General features: G+C 24.8%; 4 protein-coding genes across 6 annotated transcripts; 3 read left to right on the top strand and 1 right to left on the bottom strand.

The window, feature by feature from the left end:
- Positions 1–48: 48 nt before the first annotated feature.
- On the bottom strand, positions 49–6,587 carry LOC122714692 (zinc finger protein 16). 3 transcript variants are annotated; one of them, XM_043936272.1, is made up of 7 exons: positions 6,331–6,587; positions 5,006–5,371; positions 4,009–4,926; positions 3,703–3,825; positions 3,333–3,569; positions 2,937–3,264; positions 49–2,855 (listed from the first exon to the last, which is right to left on the bottom strand). In XM_043936272.1, exons 2-7 carry the CDS (start codon positions 5,332–5,334, stop codon positions 1,515–1,517), a joined length of 3,276 nt encoding a protein of 1,091 aa, XP_043792207.1. In that variant the 5' UTR covers positions 5,335–5,371; positions 6,331–6,587; the 3' UTR covers positions 49–1,514. The 3 variants fall into 3 exon arrangements, with proteins under 3 accessions (XP_043792207.1, XP_043792208.1, XP_043792209.1); XM_043936273.1 differs by lacking the exon at positions 6,331–6,587 and adding an exon at positions 6,166–6,233; XM_043936274.1 differs by lacking the exon at positions 6,331–6,587 and adding an exon at positions 6,099–6,152.
- A 263-nt stretch (positions 6,588–6,850) lies between these two features.
- Positions 6,851–9,056, top strand: LOC122715047 (origin recognition complex subunit 1-like). The gene is made up of 5 exons (XM_043936945.1): positions 6,851–7,020; positions 7,085–7,163; positions 7,265–7,345; positions 7,429–7,506; positions 7,574–9,056. Exons 1-5 carry the CDS (start codon positions 6,997–6,999, stop codon positions 8,947–8,949), a joined length of 1,638 nt encoding a protein of 545 aa, XP_043792880.1. The 5' UTR covers positions 6,851–6,996; the 3' UTR covers positions 8,950–9,056.
- A 574-nt stretch (positions 9,057–9,630) lies between these two features.
- On the top strand, positions 9,631–14,195 carry LOC122714903 (ARF GTPase-activating protein GIT2). Its single transcript, XM_043936678.1, has 13 exons — positions 9,631–9,848; positions 10,238–10,371; positions 10,441–10,553; positions 10,632–10,818; positions 10,967–11,097; positions 11,182–11,371; positions 11,505–11,577; positions 12,072–12,269; positions 12,342–12,508; positions 12,910–13,080; positions 13,149–13,328; positions 13,419–13,649; positions 13,718–14,195. The coding sequence occupies exons 1-13, from the start codon at positions 9,791–9,793 to the stop codon at positions 13,913–13,915; spliced, it is 2,031 nt and encodes a 676-aa protein (XP_043792613.1). The 5' UTR covers positions 9,631–9,790; the 3' UTR covers positions 13,916–14,195.
- A 1,383-nt stretch (positions 14,196–15,578) lies between these two features.
- Positions 15,579–18,719, top strand: LOC122714740 (nucleolysin TIAR). Its single transcript, XM_043936378.1, has 3 exons — positions 15,579–16,579; positions 16,717–17,013; positions 17,140–18,719. Exons 1-3 carry the CDS (start codon positions 15,992–15,994, stop codon positions 17,431–17,433), a joined length of 1,179 nt encoding a protein of 392 aa, XP_043792313.1. The 5' UTR covers positions 15,579–15,991; the 3' UTR covers positions 17,434–18,719.
- The last annotated feature ends 3,915 nt before the right edge of the window (positions 18,720–22,634 follow it).

The raw sequence follows: 22,634 nt of genomic DNA, 5'->3' as shown, positions 1-22,634 counted from the left end.
GAAATGATGTTTAATATTTGTAATTATTTATTGTTATGAAATAAAGATGCAAAGATAAAAAAAACTTGTCAATATATCTAAAATATTTGTATGAAAGTATATACAGTATATTTAATACTCAAATTTTTACTCTGTAACATTAAACTTTTATGAGCTTATATAATACATGAATTTATATTATCTAAAATAAAATATAATTCTGCTCTTTACTTCATAATATTCTTTGATGTAATACTACAATAGCACTCATCAGTTATAAGTAATATACAATGATGGATATATTACATCCAGTGAAACATGTATTTTCAACATGTAATACAAATAAACAAAGATATGCTTTGAAGATCATTTTTTTAAAATTAAAATCAGATCTGATTGTGCATAATAATGCTTAAAATAAAATAATTTTGAAATTCATAATTTAAGTTTTAATGCTTCATTTCTCATAAAATTCTACACATATTTCATACAATCAAATATAATACCAAATTTTATAAAAACTATTGAGATATGTTAGTGCAAACGAAGTATACTATAATAATAAGCATATTTTATTATATTATGAATACTATTGTAACAATAACAATGCATTCGTGTTCCTTGTATCACAAAATGCTCCAGAATACGAAATTAATTTTTATAAATGTTTCCTATGCAACATATGCAATGTGTATTATTACTACTTTACAATTATTTGATTTAAGGCAAATTTAAAAGTTTAATTTTTTTTTTTTTAATTATAAATCAATCAATATTTTTCAAATGTATTGTTGATTTTTGTAAATATTGTTATAAGTAAAAAATATAGGAAAAACAATCTGGGTTAATAATACAAATTGTTTATCATAGTACTTCAATGCATTGGCTATCATATATCTAATTACTTAGAAGCTAAAAGCAAACGTACAGAGTAAATTTAATTTATATAAACGAGTAATATTATAAAACACACTCGCATTAATATTTAGAATATCTTAGTATTTTATGTACACAACGTGCCATTATTTCATTTTTTGTTAAATTTTAGTATAAAATTGTGGATGGCAAAAAAATGGTCTAAGATTTCAATTCTTTGACCAAAGTAACTGACTTCATAAATTGTAAACATATAAAATATTTGTAACATTACTCATTGTATCATGATTCAATATGAATTTTGAGCCAAATTTTATTATATTATGTACTATTTTTTAGTTTAAGAGAAACACGAATAGTATAAAAAGGATATAATAATAATGATAAACAAAAACAAATATGTTTGAAAATTTCTATATACCTTAGAATGATATAATAAACTAAAGACAGCATCAACTTTTAAAATATATGTTAAACACAAAAATCTGGTACACTTCATAGAGCAACGAGTAGAGGACAATTTGGCATAATAACATAATGTCAATTCAAATAAACAGATAAACTTTCATTGACCATGTTAAAATATTGCTTAATTAAACAAATATTTTTAAAATAGAACAAATTTGCATACCTCCTTTAATTTCATTAAACAAATTAAATCAAATGTGTATTGGAACATGGACCAATAATTCTGCTCGACTGGAAAATACTGCGGAACACATTTCGCATGTATATTCTACAGCATCTGGTACTATAGTTTCTGGAATATCATCTACAGGTGCTATAACGGTATGAACAGCCAACATTCGTTGAGATGTCGATTCAACTTTTACACTAAGTTTTACATTCCCAGTTCCTACATCTTCGGTATTATTTACTTCACCTACATCGGGAAGTATATTTTCTTCTTCGGTTGTAACACTTGCTTCAAATGCAACTTCTAAGTTACTTCCATCTACTGTATGATCCATTAATCTCGTCGAATCCGTATTTTCTGTATTATTATTATTTTGTATTTCTTCATGATCAATATCCATTGGTTCTTGTTTAATTTCATCTTTCTGTTTTTTAATTTTTTTCAAAACACCTGATCTTTTTCTAGGTGTTGATTCCATTTTTTCATTATTAATAGCAAGAATATTACCATTATTATTTCTGTGATTGTTATTCGGCGTTTTTTGTAAATTAGGTTCTATTTTTATATTAGTTAATGGTGATTGACGATGTGCTGGTGTTAAAGATGTTGGAGGTTCTTCCTTTGGTTTTGGGAATGTTGCAGGTGTTGGTTGAAGTTTCCCTTCAATATGATAACTAACGTTTTTTGTTCTTGGTCTATTTCTTTCCCCACCAGGAAAAATACCTAGTTTATGTTCTTGTGGCATCATTTTAGGAGTCCTTGTTACCATTGTTTTCGTTTTCTGTCCTTTTTTTACTCCATCACTACCAATTTCAACAGGCACTCTTGTTTTTTGGGTGTGAATCATTTTTGGTCTACCAGGTTGACATGAAGCTTCAGCTTCATTCTTTTTTTCTTCTTTTCTAAGCTTTTTCTTAGAAAGTTTGGATTTTCCAGGATTTAATTTCGAATTACTAACAATTGAATTTATATTTTGTAAAGAACTCTCAAAGCTCTTAAGAACGTTCTGATAACCTTCTTCAACATTCGACCGATGTTGTTTATTTTTTCTTCCAAGTTTTCTTTTAGTATTGTCATCTGAATCAGAAGCTCCTTCTATCATATCATATTGCTCAGTCATACGCAACATTGTGTTGGTTTCATGGGGTTTTAATTTACGTCTCCTTTTATATTTTCGTGGTCCTGTTTGCGGTTGACGTTTTAATGCAGTATTATCATCACAATGTTGCACAATATGAGCAACTATTTCTTCTGATGTTGCGTATGTATCACCACATACTTTACATAAATATGGAGTAAGACTACCTACACGTCCTGGATCAGAACCTGAGTGATGAGCTCGAACATGTTCTCTAAGAACAACCTAAAATAATAATAATTAAAAAAAAATATGCATTAAAATATAATGGAACAATCGAACTATATTTTAATTAAAATATCTTACTCTTTGATTAAAAGCACGTGGACAAATTGCACATCCATATGGTTTTTCTCCTGTATGAATACGTTCATGTTTTCTTAAAGTACCGCCATCAGCAAATGCTTTCCAACAAAATCTACAACCATATGGTCTTTCTCCAGTGTGAATACGAATATGAATTTGTTGTGAACTACGACTTCCGAATGTTTTACCACATTCTCGACATGGAAAAGAACGACCACCTAAATCTTTATTATGTGAATGACGATGACTAACAAGAGCTCTACCATTAGGAAATTCTTCTCCACATTCATCACAAGCTACCATTTTATTGCGATGTGATACCATGTGTCTAAATAAAATTACACAATAATTAAAAAACTGATTAACAAATAACATAAAAAAAATTGTAATAAATACCTTCGTAATCTAGCTTTGCTATGAAAACGTTTACCACATTTTGTACATCCAAAAGTTTTATCAACATTATGAACCCATGAATGCTTTAATAAACTGCGTTTGTCTTTACATGTTTTTCCACAAAGAGTGCATGTATTTGGTGGAGCATCTTCAGCATGATTTTGCCGAACATGTTCAGCAACTTCAGCATCATCACGACATCTTTCACCGCACAATAAGCATCGGCGACTGGGTGATCTGAATAATCAAATAATGTTTTTATCAATATTTATCGAAATATTTAATACTTTTAAAATAATTATCATAAAGCTTTATTTTTATAATTATAAAATAATTTTAAATTATTACTTATTTTATAACATATATATACCTAGCATGAAGTTCAGCATGTGCTAATAATGCTAAAGCTTCTTCAAACCATTCACCACAAACATTGCAAACATGATGTTGACTTGGACCTTCCACCATATCAGTTTCTTGTTTAACATGAATCCTAATGTAACCAATATTAAAATTAATATTATATTGTTTAAATTAAAAATTAAAATTAATATTATATTGTTTAAATTTTTCTGAATATCATTGGAGAATGAAAATAAACAAAATGGAATTTTAATCATTAAGAACAATCTTAGTAAATGAATATATTTTTTCTATTGTTATAAAATTATCTTACTTTTGATGACGTTTAAGTAAGTCCAAACGGTGAAAAGGAACACCACAAGTATTGCAATAGAATTCTCCAAATCTTTCATCTCCTGTATATGTAGCATCATTATCATATTCTTCTGTATCAGATTGTACTGTACCACCATGTTTGACACGAACATGTTCTCTTAAACTATTAACATCCCAAAACATATCACCACATGATGTACATTCAAATGGACTATCACCACCATGTATACGTGCATGAGATGCAAGTGCTTTTTCTCTTGCAAAACCAACACCACAATATTGACACACATATGGTTTTGTTGGATCAGTTATAGGCCAACGTGGTGCTTGAGGTTCAGTTGATACAGGTGACATTTGTTCAGTCCATCTTGAGCTTGAAGCATAATTACCACTGCGTGCAGAATTTCTACTAGTCATTTCTTCCAAAAGACGCATATCCTCGTCAACATAATCATAAGACTTATTGACATATTTGCCCATTTCCATCTTACTATCTTCCATATTGCGTTTAGAAATAGCAGAATTATTTTTACGTTTTCTAGGTACACTTGATTGAACTTTTTTACGTCTACCTTTAGTAGTTTCTTCTTCCTCTGGTATTAATGAATCATCATCATTTAAGTCATCCTCTAAACCATCTCTAGATGGTGCATATGCGTGAATCTTTAAATGATTCATAAGATCACATTTTCTTGCATAACGTGCTCCACATAAATTACAACCATGAGGACGATCTGTCTGATGTGCTACCATATGATTCATTAAATTTGCTTTTTTTCTAAACCTTCTGCTACAAAAGTCACATGGATAAGGTCTACTATTTGTATAAGAATCTTGATCAATTGGCAATGGTATTTCCATGTCATCATATTCAAGCAGATTTTCATGGGACACTTTTGTTTCAGGTATTTCAACCCTTCAAAATATAAATGTATTAATCATTCATTTTATCAAATTTAATTTAAAATTTAAAAAAATATTTTATTTAAACTTACCCATCTTCTGGACCAGATCTATCCCAATTATCTGCAATTACTTCCTCTGTAACCTGTATATTGAGATAGTCATGACCTTGATCTTGTGGAACTATATAAATAGATTCCATATCGTTCGATTGTGGTACCATTAGTATTTCTGATTCTGTTGTAGAAGTTACATTGGGAACTGATTCTACTGTTTCCTCTATTGCAACTTCTTCGCAAGCCCCTATTACTTCTTCTTCTGCTCCAACAAGCTGTGCCTCTAAACCATATATTACTTCTTCGTGAATGACATTTCCCACCTCCTCCACCCATTGTAATGTCAAATCTCCAGCAACATCCATTTTGTTATAAAATAAAATTATTTGATCACTGAAATCACTGAAACATAAGAATTATTTTGATTTTAATTATTATAATAATTATTTTATCTGTTTAATTTTTTACTTTAATTTTCATTTATTTTTAGATAAATATTATTAAATGCATATTTATAATAGCATAATCATATAAAGGAAAAAAGGATGTTAAGTTAATATATATATACATAAATAAAAAATTCATTATGCAAAGTTAATCAAAATTAATATAATTAATTCAATTACATTTATAAAATTAAATTTCAAATTATTAATTAAATATAATTTTAATCTAAAAAATAAAATTTTTCTGTATATAATTATTTATTTAATTTTCAAATAAAATCAAAATAATATGAATTAAAAAATTGTATATATTATTATAATAAGAAAATAATTAGTTTTACTTATTAATTATATATACATATAAATTTGTAATAAAAAATTTGTTTCTATAAATTTTTTAATAATAATAAATTAGGCCTATTTAATAAAATACAATATTGATAACATAAGATGAAATATTGAAGAAAATTGCATATAAAACTAACTTAGATGACATACATTACAGAAATTTAAAATTGTTTGTCAATTATGACTTTAAAACTTTCTAAGAACATTTCCACTAAATTTTTTAAACAACGAATATTTAATATGTTGACATCTAAGGTTATATTATATAGGTTATGACTTTAGAGGTTATAAGAAGTATTTCGAAATAGAAAATTGTTTTACACAAATGAACCAACTGAAAGAAGTGCCAAATAAACCAGTAATGAAAAACAAAGGGTGGCCGATCGGGTAACAGTATTTTACATATGATCAAAGCAGTAGCCATAGCCTCTCTTTATTCCAAGCCTCCTTCCATCCAATTACACATTACGAACTGTATTAAAGTGGTACTTCTTCATGAACGCATAGAAATTTTTTACCTCAATTCAATATTAATAGAAATAGATGCAATCATAATAATTTACTTACTGTTAAATATCCTCTATACAGCTATTAACCTAACCAAAAATACTTTATCGAGATCGAGAACAGCGTCAACCTTCGGTTGTTTTCAATTTGGAGGGGATACGTTTAGAAATAAATTTAACAAAATGGCCGATAGATGTGACTTTGGGGAATAGCTAACTATAGATAAGAAATCTGCGCAAAACTTTTTACATTTTGTATAGCACTTGTTCGTAATAGATAATAAATCACGCAATAAATATTATATATATATAAATGTCCACCGAAATTATCATTACTAATGTTTAACTCATATTTGTAACTTGTACATTTAGAATCACAAACTAAACGCGCGGTATATGGAATGTAAGTTCACTCTTTTCATTGGTATATCATATATTTATGCAATGTAAATGCACCATTTTATATAACTGAAATTTAGTTTGTCGTTTACAGATCTATTCATCGTTATATTTTATGATTATAATCCGTTAAATTAGAAGAAATTTGAATTTCTTTATATATTATCTTTACATTTAAATGTTATTTATATTTATAATTTAATTATTAAAAAATATTTTATTATTATCGTACATTATAGTGATTAATAAAATAAAAAATAATTTAAAATAGAAATTTATGATGTGAAATATTGTGGAAATTATGTCATTTAATTAAAAAATAAAAATAATGTTTGTTAAATCTAATTCAACTGTGAGTATAAAAATTTTTAATATGTAATTCATCTATAAATATCTTCATATTTATACTTTTTTAGGGTAAATCTAAAGATAAACAACAGTTAATTAGAATGACAGAATATTCAACATGTTCAAAATTATTGACAAATAAAACGGGTAATTTCAATAAATTTTTTATTTAATTTCTCTTTTTTTGTTTCTCTTGTTTTGTTTCTGATTATAATCAATAATAATTAAATGTTTTTTTTATTTTATAGATTATAAAAGACCTCAACCAATTAAAATTGCACAATTACTTGGACAATCTGAAAATTTAAAAACTATTCAGAAAGACAGTGGTAAATATATATATTTATTAGTAATTTTTAATTTTTTTTATGCAAATGATATAAATATTCATAAAAATGAATATATATTTTAGTACGTAAAAGAGCACAACCTGAAAGATTGGGAACATTATCAAATAAAAAATATTCAGGAATAAATAAAGAACAAAGTGGTTAGTATAAAGTTATATTTATTTAAATATTTTTCAATAGATTAATATATAATTTTATTATTATTAGAAACAAGTACTTGTATTCAGTCTTCTAAGAAAAGTGCACGTAGAATTCTTAATTTTAGTGCAATTTCTACAAACACAAAAGACAACAATGAAAATAAAAATCAATTAAATAAAATTGTAATTAATGAACAGTTTCATAAAAAAATTTCTAAACCAGTAAGAAAAAGTTCATTAATTCCACCAAATACTATAAAAGATAAATTCATACAAAACTATTCTGAGAAAATAAATAAGAATTCAAAAAAAATTAAAACATTAAAAAAAACAAATGAAGTAAGTGATGATCTTGCAGTTAAAAATAAAATCATAAGTGATTCCTCGAACATCAATATTAATTTTATTAATAATGGACAAGTAAATGAAGAGAAAAATATTCAATTTTCTGATTATTCAAGATCAAAAGTTAATGATATAAATGCCCAACAACATGAAACATTACTTGTTACTCCAAAGTCTCCAATTTTTTCTAATTATGAGTCTTCTCAACAAATAATAACAAATAATAATGAATCCAAAAAAAATTCTATGAGTCCAAACAAAAATGTTTCAAAATATAATATATCCATAAAATCTCCTTTAAAAAAAGATTGTATTCAAAATTTGTGTAATTATATTCAGGATACAAAATTATTGGCTTCTGAAACTAATATGAATGTGGAATATGAATCATCTGAGATAATCTGTATAAATAAAAACAAAATTATTCATTTAGAGTGTGAATTAAAAGATTTATTAAAAAAAACAGAAAAAAATATGATTAAATTAAAATCAACATTAGAAGAAACAGAAGAAAATGTGAATAAGTTAAAATCAACATTAGCATTTGTCACAAGATTATTATGTACAAATGATAAAGAGATTACACTTTCCAACATTGAATTAAAAGAAAAAAATACTGTGACAAATAAAGAAATTGAATTAAAAACTTGTTGTAAATCAATTCAATATGCAGAAGAACAATTGAGAACACCTATTTTACATATTTCACAAATTACAGAGTTTTCAAATAAAAATAATTCAATTCAAAATGATGAAAATAAAGAAAATAAAGATTGGAATATAAGATCTGATATTGAAACAGACAGAAGTTTTCTAGAATTAGAAAATCAACTTAATATTATGCATGCAAAACCTATTCATGATTATTCAATTCAATCAAATACTCCTATAATTACAAAGTATAAACAAAAACGATCATTTAGAGAATATATGGCTTTAAAGTCAAGTATAAATTTCTTAGAAACTCCAGATGGTAAAAAATTTAAATCTTTATGTCAGATGGATGATGTAGATAAATCTGTTCTCAATGTAACATATATATCAAATAAATTGCTTACAGATCTTCATACTTTATACTCTGAATCACCAGATTCTTAATTATGAATTTTTTTTAATAATTATAATGAATTAATTATATAATTAATAATTATAATGAAACATTGTAAAAATATCCAGTTAATTTATAATTTATTTTAATGTGAGTACAAATCCTATATGAATATTAATGTAAAATATTATTAACAATACTATATATACATATACAAAGTATACCATTAATTATAGAACCTATATAATTATATTATTGTACAATTTCATTGCATAATATATTTAATATTTTTATTTATGTATATTAATAATGTGTATTCTTAAGCTTTAAATTTGAGCTTAATATGTGTACATATATATATATATTTTTTTTTATTGAATAAAAATTAATATATACTTTTATGAATTTATATTTATTTGTACTTAATAAAATACCAACTTTGAATTTTTAATTAATTATAATTTAATTTTTACAAATTGAGAATATTATTTCTTCTAATATATAAAATATTAATATATATAGTAATATTAATTTTTTATCAAAAACATATAAATATATAAACATATTTATAATAAAATTATCAAAATATTTTTAATGTAAAATGTAATTAAGATAGGTTAGAATAAAATAATGTAAGTTAAAATAAATCGTATGATTGCGTATCTTTTAGCATACTCAATCAATGGTACAACTATTCTCACATAAGCTTACTAGGGATGGTTTCTGTCACAGTGAAATCATTAACTGTATAATGACGTTTAAACTAGGAGTTCTTATTTCTAAATTACTTCTTTATATTATTTTTAAAACAATTTGTGCATTATGTTATGTCTCTTAAACTTCTTATAACAAATTCAACTCTCATATTTTAGTGAAATAAATGTAAAGAGAATGGCTCGGCCGAAGCATAGAGTTAATACGGATATATGCGCTGACTGCGGAGCCTTTGGTAAATGCATTCTTTTCTTTTAATGATTTATTTAATACATAAGTTTTATTAAATTTTTTTAATTTTTTACCAATATTTCATAATCTTATGTCGATAAAAAATTGTTCTTTAATTGATTAAAACTAACTAAATTACTTAATGAAGGTTAATGTTATTTACTTATTTATATTAGTGATATATATATATATATATATTATATAAATTAGAAAAAAATTATATTTTAATCATAATTTTTATACAATTATTGTATTTTTTATAATTAAAATATTTAGAAAAAAAATTATTAATTTGTTATTTTATTATATTTATTAATTAATAGTTAATTTGTTAATAATAATTTATTTGGAAATTTATATAAAAATAAATATTTTTATATAAATTATTTTTAGAACCAGGATGGGCTTCATTAAATAGAGCAATTTTATTATGTGATGATTGTTGTGGTATACATCGTAGCCTTGGTCGTCATATATCTCAAATAAAATCTCTTCATAAGAGCATTTGGCATACAAATTTACTTAATGTTAGTAAAAGTTATTATTAAAATTATGTAAAATTTATAATTTAAAAAATAATGAATAATATCTTATAGATGGTGCATACATTAAATGATAATGGAGCAAACAGTATTTGGGAACATTCCCTTTTAGATCCTAGTAATTCAAAAATTAATAGGAGAAAGCCACAAGCTAAAGATCCATTACAGTTAGTATAATCATTTTTGTAAAATAATATATAATTTTTAATGATTAAATTAAAAATATAATTTAATTATTTTTATAGTCCAATAAAAGCTGATTTTATTAAAGCAAAACATCAACATTTAGCATTCATATTACATCCAAGTAAGGAAGAATGTTGTAGTGAAGAAGAATTAAGTAGGCAGTTGCACAGTAGTGTTCGTACAAGTAATTTAGAAACTTCTTTAAGATTACTTGCACAAGGTGCTAATCCAAGTTATTTTTATAAGGTAATTCTGAAAAAAAAATTATAATTTAATTATATAATAAAATATATTATAAATATAAAAATATAATAAATATTATAAATATTATAAATATAATAAAATATATTTAATTATATAATAAAAATATTTGATGAAATATATAATATTATAGGAAAAAGGTACAACACCTTTACATGTAGCTGCTAGAGCAGGTCAAGCTTTACAATTAGAACTTTTAATAGCTAATGGTGGTAATCCTAATATGGTTGATTCAAATGGACAAACACCTGCTGAAATTGCTAAGTATGTAACAAGAGAGAAAATATTATTTTATTGATACAATAAAAAAAAACATTATTTAGATATGACAGCTAAACTTTTGTTTAGAATGGCAGGACATATAGATTTATCTGATCGTTTAATTGAATGTATGTATGAAGTAACAGATAGACTGACATATTTTATATGTTTACGTAAACCAAATCATAAAGTGGACGAACATATTATTATTCCTGAATGTACACTATTATTGGAACAAAGTGATTTGTGCTTAGAAGGAAGAAATAAATTACAAATGGTATGTATATATATATTATAATTATATATATTATAAATATATTATATATATATATATATAAATATATTCATACATATAAGTAAAAATTTTATATAAATATGAACTATAAATATATAAATCTTTTTTTCTTTAGTTATCAAATCATTTATTGGAAGAATTGGCAATGGATGTTTATGATGAAGTAGATCGAAGAGAAAATGAAGAAAGTAAGAATAAATAATATATAAATATAAATATAAATATAATTGCTTTATATAAATAGTGATTTTAAGAAATGAATAGATTAGTATAAAAATAATTTTGTAATATTCATATTTTTTTAATTGAGTATATATTTTTCTGTAATGTATACTATTAAATAATTTTTTATAAATATTAATATGTTATATGTATATTTATATTATATACATATATAAAACATTATATGTATATATTATATTATATTAATTTCTAGTTTATCTATAATGTTATTAATATGCATGCTTTTTTTATTGCATCATTTTAAAGGAAAGGTAAGTTGAATTTAAAAATTTCGATTTTTCAATAGTTTTTAACTTTAAATTACATTATGATTAATTTAAATATATGATTTTTAAATAATAAACTATTGTGATTTTTAAATAATCTATTGTGAATATTATATTTTACTTATTTGATGAATAGAAATATTAATTATTTTTATTTTATATTTTTTAAATAGTTTGGTTTGGAACTGCATCTTTACCAGAAAAATGTACTGTACCTTTTCTACCAGTTAATCCACAATTATCATCCACAAGAAACCAAGGTAGACAAAAATTAGCAAGATTTACACCAAAGGAATTTGCTACACTTATTATAGATATTCTTATTGAAGCTCGCAGAAGACATATGCTTGCAAATAATGCACCTTTACAAGGTTTATATAAAATTATTCAGATTATATATTTTTTATAATTTATCATTATGTCAATATATATAATATTTATAGATCCAGCTATTTCTATACTTCGTAAAGAACAACATGGAAAATATGGATCACAAATGTCTGATGATGAACCTTTGTATGATAGTGTAGCTTCTGATGATGATTATGCATTGACATCGGCTGACAATACAATGCCTGAATATTCAACACAATTTAAAATGGATAATGAAGTAGGTATTAAACTGCTTAAAAATAAATTAAAGAAGATGGTATAAATACAGAAATTATGACATGAAATATAAAAAAAAATGGACAATTTATTATATTTAAGAAATAGATAAAGTGGTAACATATTAAAGGTACCAGTTCTAATAATGAAAAGGAGCATAAGGAATCAGCTAAGTACATGGCTCTTCTATAGACAGTGTTATTAGGCAAGTGCACAGGTCTGTTAGTGCATGTGCAGCCAAAGAGGTGCTTATGCACCTTTTATAATATAATATAATTCACTAAAATTTATAACATAAATATTGATGTTTTATTTTATAACAACCAAATAGAGTGATTAATGATTTTTTATTTTTTTTTTTTTTTTACAAAAATAAAATTCATCATTAAAATGATATTGCAGGAAGCCTTTGCTCCATTAGCCAAGGGGCTTCCATCTGTTGTAGAAGTTTTGAAAAAACAATTAACTCTCTCTGAATCTACTGTCAGGGACCTCCGTGAACAGATTTCTACATTACAAAATACTATAGAACAATTGACACATGAAAATAATGAATTAAAACAAATGATTCATGTAAGATAAATATTTAATATTATTATAATATATTATAAATTGAAATCTAAAACATATAAAAAATACAGTTAAAAGGATCTACTGATGTGGTTATTAATGGTCATGTTACTGGAGAACAAGAACCAGAATTAGAACCAGTACTTGATATAAAAACATCTCTTAGTCGAACTAACCAACGACCTGCATCTATGTATGAAACAAGAGAAGGTCTACGAAAACCAAATTCATGGTCAACATCTATTTGCCAGGTATTAACATAATAAAATCTTTGGTTTATAATTATAAATTTTATTTTATAAGATTTATTTAATATTTTTATTTATAAATATAAAATATAGTCAAAACGCGATTCAGAGACAGTGTCTCGTGGCAATACACAAAGTCTATGGGACTATGGAGCTCCTAATCTTCCTTCTAGCGAAGAAGTTACTAGAAGAACTGAACAAGTTACAAAAAGAATTCGGGAATTATGGATGGCCATGCAAGATCCAAAACAAAGAGAAGCTTTTGTACCTTGTGCAGAAAGAATTCGTGTTGCTGTTGCTGAACTTACAGCTATATTTCCTCAAGTAAGATATGCATTTTTTGTTTAAATATAAATAAAAGTTTATATAAAAATATTTAAATTATATTATAGAATCCTATTGAGGAAAACGTCAGATCTGCTCTAAGACAATTAAATGGTAATACAGGTAGACTTCAAGCAGAATGTTCTGGTCTTCAAAGATGTACTAGTGATACAGAACATATGGATAGATGCCTCCAACAAGTACGTTCATGTGTTTATGATATTGCCAAAGCAACAAAGCTACTTGTTACCCAATTTCAAACATAACAAATCAAAGGCAAAGTATTATAGTTTAAATAATTTTTCCATATTTCATGTATATATAAGTTGTATAGATACTTAACATCATAATACTCAAAATCATCACAAATTAAAATATTTAATAAGTATTTTCATTTTATATTCCGTATTAATAATTTGTTGTTTAATATTCTTATTTTTATTATAATGTAAATAATGAGGAAATTTTAACGCATGAATAATCTTATAGTTTATTAAAAAAAATATAAAACAAGACATATTTCATGATTCATATAATATTAATGTAATTTTTAATATATTATAAAGACTGAATAGCCACAAACCAATGAATTTTATTACTATACAATTTAAGTTTGTATATTTGATTTTATAAATGTATTTTTTGTTCATATAAGCTGGCATGTAAAAAGAAATTATAAACATGAAAAAATTAATTCTGTTTATATAACTATAAAATATATGTATAAAGTGCAATATAAAAAAATATCTTTTACAAAATATTTGTTAAAATTTGATAAATTTTTTACATTTTTAGTGTCAATAATAAAATTTATTTTACCTTATAAACATATGATTATTTACAGGATAAGTAGTTAAAAAATCAATTAATAAAAATATTTTATTAATAAATTATTAATAAATTATTAATAATTTGTTCATATATAATGATAATTTATAGGAAACTCATTTTGTGAATTAAATGTTACTATAATCGGTTCTCTCTCTCTCTCTCTCTCTCTCTCTCTCTCTCTCTCTCATCTATCTATCTATCTATATCTACTTCTCTCTCTTTAAATAAAAAAAAATGTATATATATTTATATTAAATAATACAAATAAGTAAGAATTTCGTTGCCAGTAAAAGAAGTGTTTTCTTATTCATATTATCAATAATATGATTATACAATAATGCATTAATTATTTTATTTGAAATTTTTTTCATCAAAATTACTTTTATTTATATTTATAATACTGATATTAAGTATAGAATATATGTTTTACAGTTAAATAAAATTTAAATGTATTATTAGTAAATATAATTAATAAAATCGTTCTTCAACATTTTTATTTATCCAAAAATATTTTGTATATATATTAAAACAAATGACAACTATATTATAATTTAAATTGAAATGAAAAATCCTTATTATTTTTCATAATATTTTTTCCCGTTTTTTGATATTGGAATGTTTATTTGTAGACGCCATTTGTCTTAATCTAAATAATAAAATAATTTCAATATTTCTATATTTAAATAATATTTATTATATGCTAAATAATTATGTTTTATTAATTAAAATATAGAATACGATCTATCAAATTTATAAAAATGACAAAATAAATTTCTTTTAATTCTAAATCTTAATTATAAATTTCTATTTTGATATAATAAAAATAATATAAATATAATTAATTTTATTTTATTTTATTTTTCAATATATATATTTTTTCTGAATAAATATAAAATATATTTATAAATTTTTATAAATATATATATTGTACGTATTTTTAATAGTCATTATGATTAATTATTGTCACCTTGTGAAGGATAAGCAAGTAATATTAACATTAGAAGATTTTATGAAAATCAACCTTAAAAAAGTGATTGTCTAGTGAATTTTGTAGGCCAATGATTCACAAGCGTTTTCGCGCTACCTGTTATGAAATCTTCGACGGATGATACAAAAACACGTGTTCTTTACACTTTAGCTAATAAAGTTTTGAGTTATTCAAGTCAATTTAATAAACTTTAGGTAGGTAGATAAAAGGAACTGAATAGGCGTGAAGAAAACATAGTTTTAAGTAAGTTAATCGGTAGAATACGAAAGTTTACGTGGATGATTGAAGGGAAAGTAGTGAAGCAGGAGAGCGGCCATTTTATGTTAGTATGACGTAGAGGCTGGGTGTAGCTTCGCGTTCAACCGTCCGTGTTCTTTGGAAAAGGCGAGAAAATCTGAATTCTGATGCTGGGGTCGAGGTAAATGCACGTATCACGCACTGAACGTGTGAACCATAAATTAAGCCCAAGGAAAGTAAGGAAATTAGTTAAATAAGGAAGTACAGGGGTTCTGAAAGAGCGAGCATGAGCGAAGAAAGTAATCCGCGAACGCTCTATGTGGGAAATCTAGACACTTCGGTGTCGGAGGAACTCTTGTGCGCACTTTTTTCACAAATAGGTGCTGTTAAAGGATGCAAGATTATACGGGAACCAGGAAACGATCCATATGCTTTTGTTGAATTTACGAATCATCAATGCGCGGCTACAGCGCTAGCCGCCATGAACAAGCGATCCTTCCTGAATAAGGAAATGAAGGTTAACTGGGCAACGAGCCCTGGAAATCAGCCGAAGTTGGATACGAGTAATCACCATCACATATTTGTCGGCGATCTTTCGCCAGAAATTGAAACACAAACTTTAAAAGAAGCATTCGCGCCTTTTGGCGAAATTAGCAATTGTAGAATTGTCCGCGATCCACAAACCATGAAAAGTAAAGGATATGCCTTTGTATCATTTGTCAAAAAGTCTGAAGCTGAAGCAGCGATAGCAGCTATGAATGGTCAGTGGCTTGGATCTAGAAGCATCAGGACAAATTGGTCAACTAGGAAACCACCACCACCTCGATCTGAAAGGCCACGACATTCAAATAATAGTAAACCTAATTATGAAGAGGTATGTTTTAAATTTCAAAAAATAATATTATACATTAATTATATTTCCTTTATATATAATGAAAATATAATAATTCAATCTATGAAGATATAAGTAATTAAATTTATTTAATAATTTGTATATATTATTATTAATAGGTATATAACCAAAGTAGTCCAACTAATTGCACAGTATACTGTGGAGGTTTTACAAATGGCATTACAGATGACCTGATAACCAAAACATTTTCTCCTTTTGGTACCATACAAGATATAAGAGTATTTAAGGATAAAGGATATGCTTTCATAAAGTTTACTACTAAGGAAGCTGCTACTCATGCCATAGAATCAACACATAATACAGAAATTAATGGTAGTATTGTCAAATGTTTTTGGGGAAAAGAAAATGGAGATCCCAACAGTGTGGGCCCAAATGCAAATCATCAAGCTCAACAGGTAATTTTAATACATATATTCTTTTATTTCTATTTATTTATATATTTTATCAATTTTTTTATTTATATTTATATTTTAAGATTATAATAAATTAAAAAAATATTAAAATATATTTTCACACAATAGGTTACAGCTGGAGCTGGACAGTATGCATATGGATATGGCCAACAAATGAGTTATTGGTATCCACAAGGATATCCACAAATGCAAGGTCAATTTTTACAGCCTGCTCAGTACTATGGTCAATATTATGGACAACAGGCTCAATATATGAATAGTATGCGAATGCCTGCTCCTGGTGCAGGTACATGGCAACCTGCACAAGCGACTGCTGCACCACCGACTGCAACTGCACCATTGCCACCAGGTCAGCAACCTGCTATGGTAACATACACCATGCCACAATACCCCACGCAATGAAATTGATCATTGATCAACATCAACTAATTGTTACATATGATACATTTGCCCCTGGGGCGTTTGCAAAAACTGTTCTGTCATATACCTGTTCCAACAAATTTATTGGTATTTTGACTGCAGCATCATATGTACAAATTTTCCAGTTTTACTTCAATTGAAGTATAATACATGGCAAGAAGAAGCTCCTAAATTTGGTTGTATTAATATTGACTGATATTAAGTAATATATCAGAGATTATACCATCAAAAGATCAAGTGATATATATACATATATACACTTACATACATTTAAATATACATTTTCTTAATACGTTTCTCTTGCCAAACAATAGAAACGTATATCATTATAACACATGCAAGTATATCTTGTAATGTTCATTGAAAGAAGAAATATCATAGCAGTCAATCCATCAGTGTAATATAACACTCTTTTCAAAACGATTTATATTCTAAGGTGTTGAATGAGGTATATTTCTGAACTTAAAATTGCAGCCCCTTGATGAGCCCTGCATTCGTTGTGCTGCGTAAGGTGTATGTATGTATGCGACCATTACGTTGTTATATTTTTAATATTTTTGCCACAATTACCAATCTTTAGTTTATTTCAAATCATTAATGAACAAAGATAAATGTTCATTTATGGTAAACACAAAGTATGACATTGAACATAATATAAGATAGAGAGTATAGGTAGACACGGCGCCTGTGATGTAGCTAGATTTGGATGCATGCTTTGACGTATGCAGGGCCCTTATTAAAATAAACTATGCAAGTCGATAAACGAGTTGTAAACTTCCCTCGTTTTGTGATATTTATCGTCGGTGGTAAATGTACAAAACATTCTTATAAAAAATTTTAAAGAAAATATTTCTGGAAGTGTCAAAAGTGAAATATCTTATGAAAATATTGAATTTGACTTGTTGAATATACTTTATATTGCATAGTGACTCCTCTCCATCTGTACAAAGAAATAGCGAGTCTTGGTGTAATTATTATATGTAATTTAAGTATAATGATAATGATAATGATAAACACTTCCACTAAGAGTTGGAGTCACTACTGTCTTATCTTTATTAATTTATACATTGATAGTTAAATTACATTTCTTTTGAATATATTATAAAATATTAATTTTTTCTCTTGTAACAATCAGTATATCAATTGACAATCATATTTGATATTATTCGATATTTTAAAGTTATTGCAATTATGATATAATACAATACTTATATCTTCATATCTTCTAATTATTATACAGATGAAAAATTGTTACACAATTTAAATGATATTTTATTCTTTATTTTTCAACAAAATTTAGTTTTATATTTATTTTCTTTAAAAAATTTAACATTCTGGTAATTTTTTGAATGCTTATTTTTTAAAATGTTTCATCAAGTTAATAAATTAATAATAAAAGAAAATTAGAGTGAATTAGTGTAATAAAAATTTATCGATACTTCGCTTCACCACCGACGATAAAAAGCCATAAACCTTTCAAAACCAATTTGTATAAAGTCAGTACTGAATGTAATAACAGAAGAAACATAAGTCGATATAGCAATGATTAATTGACTGCGATAAGTGATATCGAACTACGGAGAGCCAATTTAAGAAAAAGAACTTGTCTATGGATTAATAATAATCAGTGAACCGATGGAAGACATAAAAAAAAATGTTATATAAAAAATAATTTAGGTACAGCAGGGTGTGGAACCCTCGAAAATGCTTAGGATAATGTTATCTTATAATAAAAACAAATTGTCCTTTGAATGAAAAAAAAGGAATAAATATTTAAAATACACAATATTTTGTATTATTTCATAGCCCACGTTATTATAAAATATAAAGTTATGAAATAATATCAAAAGTGATTTTTTAAATTTATAAGGAACGTAGTACCTTCGTTTATAACTGGTTAAATGTAAAAATAATATAAGTTTTTTAAGTACATAAACAAGGTAATTTTATTTTACAGCCGACATACTTTTACAATAATCGTTTAAGTTAATCGAAGATATTTTTTTCTGCAAATTATCGCGTCAAGCAGTTGATGACTGAATGACTAATGTAGAAGACATAATTCTGACTGATTTTTTGACACAATAAAATTGAACTTTAAGTACAAAATTTGCGATTTATTGAAATACATAATTTCGTTTTCCGTATAAAAGAAGCGTTGTTCAATTTAAAACGGATTCTTACTCAATTATATTATTATTACTAAAAATTAAAATTTTTTTTCACGAATATTAGTAATGTCAAGTTGGAATATTTTAACACTATAATAAAAAATTATAATTCGGTAAAATTGTGAATAATTTAATTGATTTTCGTTTGAAAGTTGCGAGCATTCCTTTTTTTAAATAAAATGCGCTGAAGAATAATTTGTACTGTACACTTTATTACACACAATACATGCGTTCCTCGATCTCGATCACACAGCGGCAAAATACTAAATAGAATATCTTGTATTTTTGTACAACAAGTGACACTATACTATTCAATTACATTTAAAAATTACTATTTAATTGCATGTCACTGAGTATATTAACGTTAATTCAATATGTATTTGTTAATTGTTTTATCAAGCGAAGAATACTACGATATAATATATTAAAAGGAGGAGTTGCTCAACGAAAATTTAAGTTTGCAATTTACAATTATAATCTGTCTATCTTGTTCCATATACTTTTTTACATAATTTATAATATTGTTCAAAAATATAGATTTGGCATTAATTAAAAAATAATTGACAAGATCTATGAAAAACACACCATTCATGAAATAAAAATAAGTTTTACAAGTTTTATGTTACGTTTTATCAAATAAATTATTACTTATTTTGTTAATAATTATTATCTCTTTAGAAAAGTTGCATTTAATGCATAATATAAGTGATATGAATTTTTTTAATTAAAATAATTTTTATCTTTATATCATTCAGAAAAAAGGATTTGAATGTATTTATATATTTATATAATGTATTTATCAAGAAAACATAATTCATGTAACCGTGCACAAATATTTCTGCATAATCAATTCACAATTGATTATTTTTAATTTACATAGCATAAATTGATATTAATATTACTGTTTTGCTTACGTTATTAAGAAATTTTCGTTTTTTTTATAAAAGTAGTTTTTATAAAAGTAGCAAAATAACTTAATCGAGGCAGAACGTGTTTTTAACATGGAAGGCCAGGGTTGTAAATGGAGATATATCTATATTCATAACAGTCTGTTGTGCAAGATTATTGACGAAATTCGAGCAAAAGTATTTTACTTATTTATATTATAAATTATTTAATGCAAAAATTTTTAAATACGACTGACATCAATTTAAGGAAAAAATATTTTATCTAAAGTAAGTAAAATTTCAATATAGTTTACATTATACTCTTTCAACATAAACAATTTCAACATTGACTTAACATTAAATCTACAAGTTCCTCAATCAAATTAATTGTACATATAATATTCAGCAATATATATTAACTTAATATTTATATTGTTACAATTCTGAAATTAAATTTATTTGACATTATTTATTACTTGCATATTAAATAAAAAAAACACGCAATTTTGCACAAGTGCAAACTTATATTTTTTATAGCTATCACTTTTCTATAAGTGCATCAATTATAACTAGACTGTGGAAGTTTGTGCACATGGAATTAAATAAGTAAGAAGATAAATTAAGCAAATAGAATTTCAACATGAATATATTTTATCATGAAAAAATCTTATAAATATATTTTCTATTTTGCATATTTGTTGTGTATGTTTTTATCTTTTTTGTATATATAGAATTTGTTTATATTTTAATTCAAGTAATTGTCAAAATTTATTCAATCTTATTAATATCTTATCAATCTTATAAATCATAGCAATTAAATATGCTTGTTTTGCCGAGTTGCTATAACAAATTTGTGTAATAGGCAGCTAACATTGTAACATCAAAGATTAATATATATCTCTATTTTACATATATTAAATGTATTCATTATTTATATTTATATAATTTTTATACACAATTATCCATTAGAAGCTGTATTAAAATATATGAGCACACTTGTATTAATATTTTTAATAATTTTGAAATGTATTAAAATACCGATTTGTGTATTTTTATTCTAATTTTTAATATATGTGTATTAAAAATACACATTTAGGAAATTAAAAATTTATGTTTTAAATGTATGCAATATTTATATATGTATATTAAGGATCACTAAAGTTTAAATGTATATATAATGTAAATATACTATTATATATATCCTATATATATCTAATTAAACATAATTGCATGAATTTTTTAATTTTACATACAATATCTGAATCTAATACTGCATTAACTTCCGCAGTCTAATTATTACATAGTTAAAAATTCTAACATGTTAAAGGAGCCACACTTCTTTTTATTAAATTACATGACATAAAAATAAGAAAAATTTTCAACATTATTTCACATAATATATATATATATATAATATTTTTATAGTTCAGTATTGACTACTGATCACACTAGAGAAGCTTTAAACTCGTTGCATTATCATCATTAAAAATAAATTAATAATAACGAGTTATAACATGAAGAAATAATTTTTATAAGCTTCTCCTATAAATTAAATATATGTCAAATAAAATTAAGATATTTTTAATTAATTAATTTTAAAGTGAAATAATAATAACAAAGCTTAGTATTATGATTTTGTAATAAATGCATTTTTAAATCGGTAACTATAAATACAAGCACAATCGCTTTTTATTTGAGCATTTGAAGCAATAGATAAATATCAAAAAGTTTTATATATGACTTCTTTTTGTAGCATATCTTTATCATAACATTAATTTTTTTAATGACAATATTTACTTATAAATAACAAATATTTTTAATTTTACAAAGTTCAAATATACTTGCAATTCGTTGTCTCATAGAATATCCATCAAATCAAGAATTGATTTATAATTTGTCAAATATTTTCTATTAAGAGACTTTAATTATATTATTTCATTTTAACAATTATGAAATGAATATCTGAAGTATTATCAAACATAACAAGAATAATAATTGTAATATTCTTCCCAAGTACATTATACAATAGGTAATTTGTTATATTTTACAAAATTCACGTGCTTAAAAGAGTTCTATTTGCATACTTTTAGCACATATTTATATAAGATCAAGATTATTATTTATT

Source organism: Apis laboriosa, unplaced genomic scaffold, assembly GCF_014066325.1.
Source record: "Apis laboriosa isolate Shangri-la unplaced genomic scaffold, ASM1406632v1 scaffold34_cov151, whole genome shotgun sequence".
NCBI classification, from domain to species: domain Eukaryota; kingdom Metazoa; phylum Arthropoda; class Insecta; order Hymenoptera; family Apidae; genus Apis; species Apis laboriosa.
The sequence above is the reverse complement of the archived record's forward strand: the minus strand, read 5'-3'. Positions and strand labels throughout refer to the sequence as shown.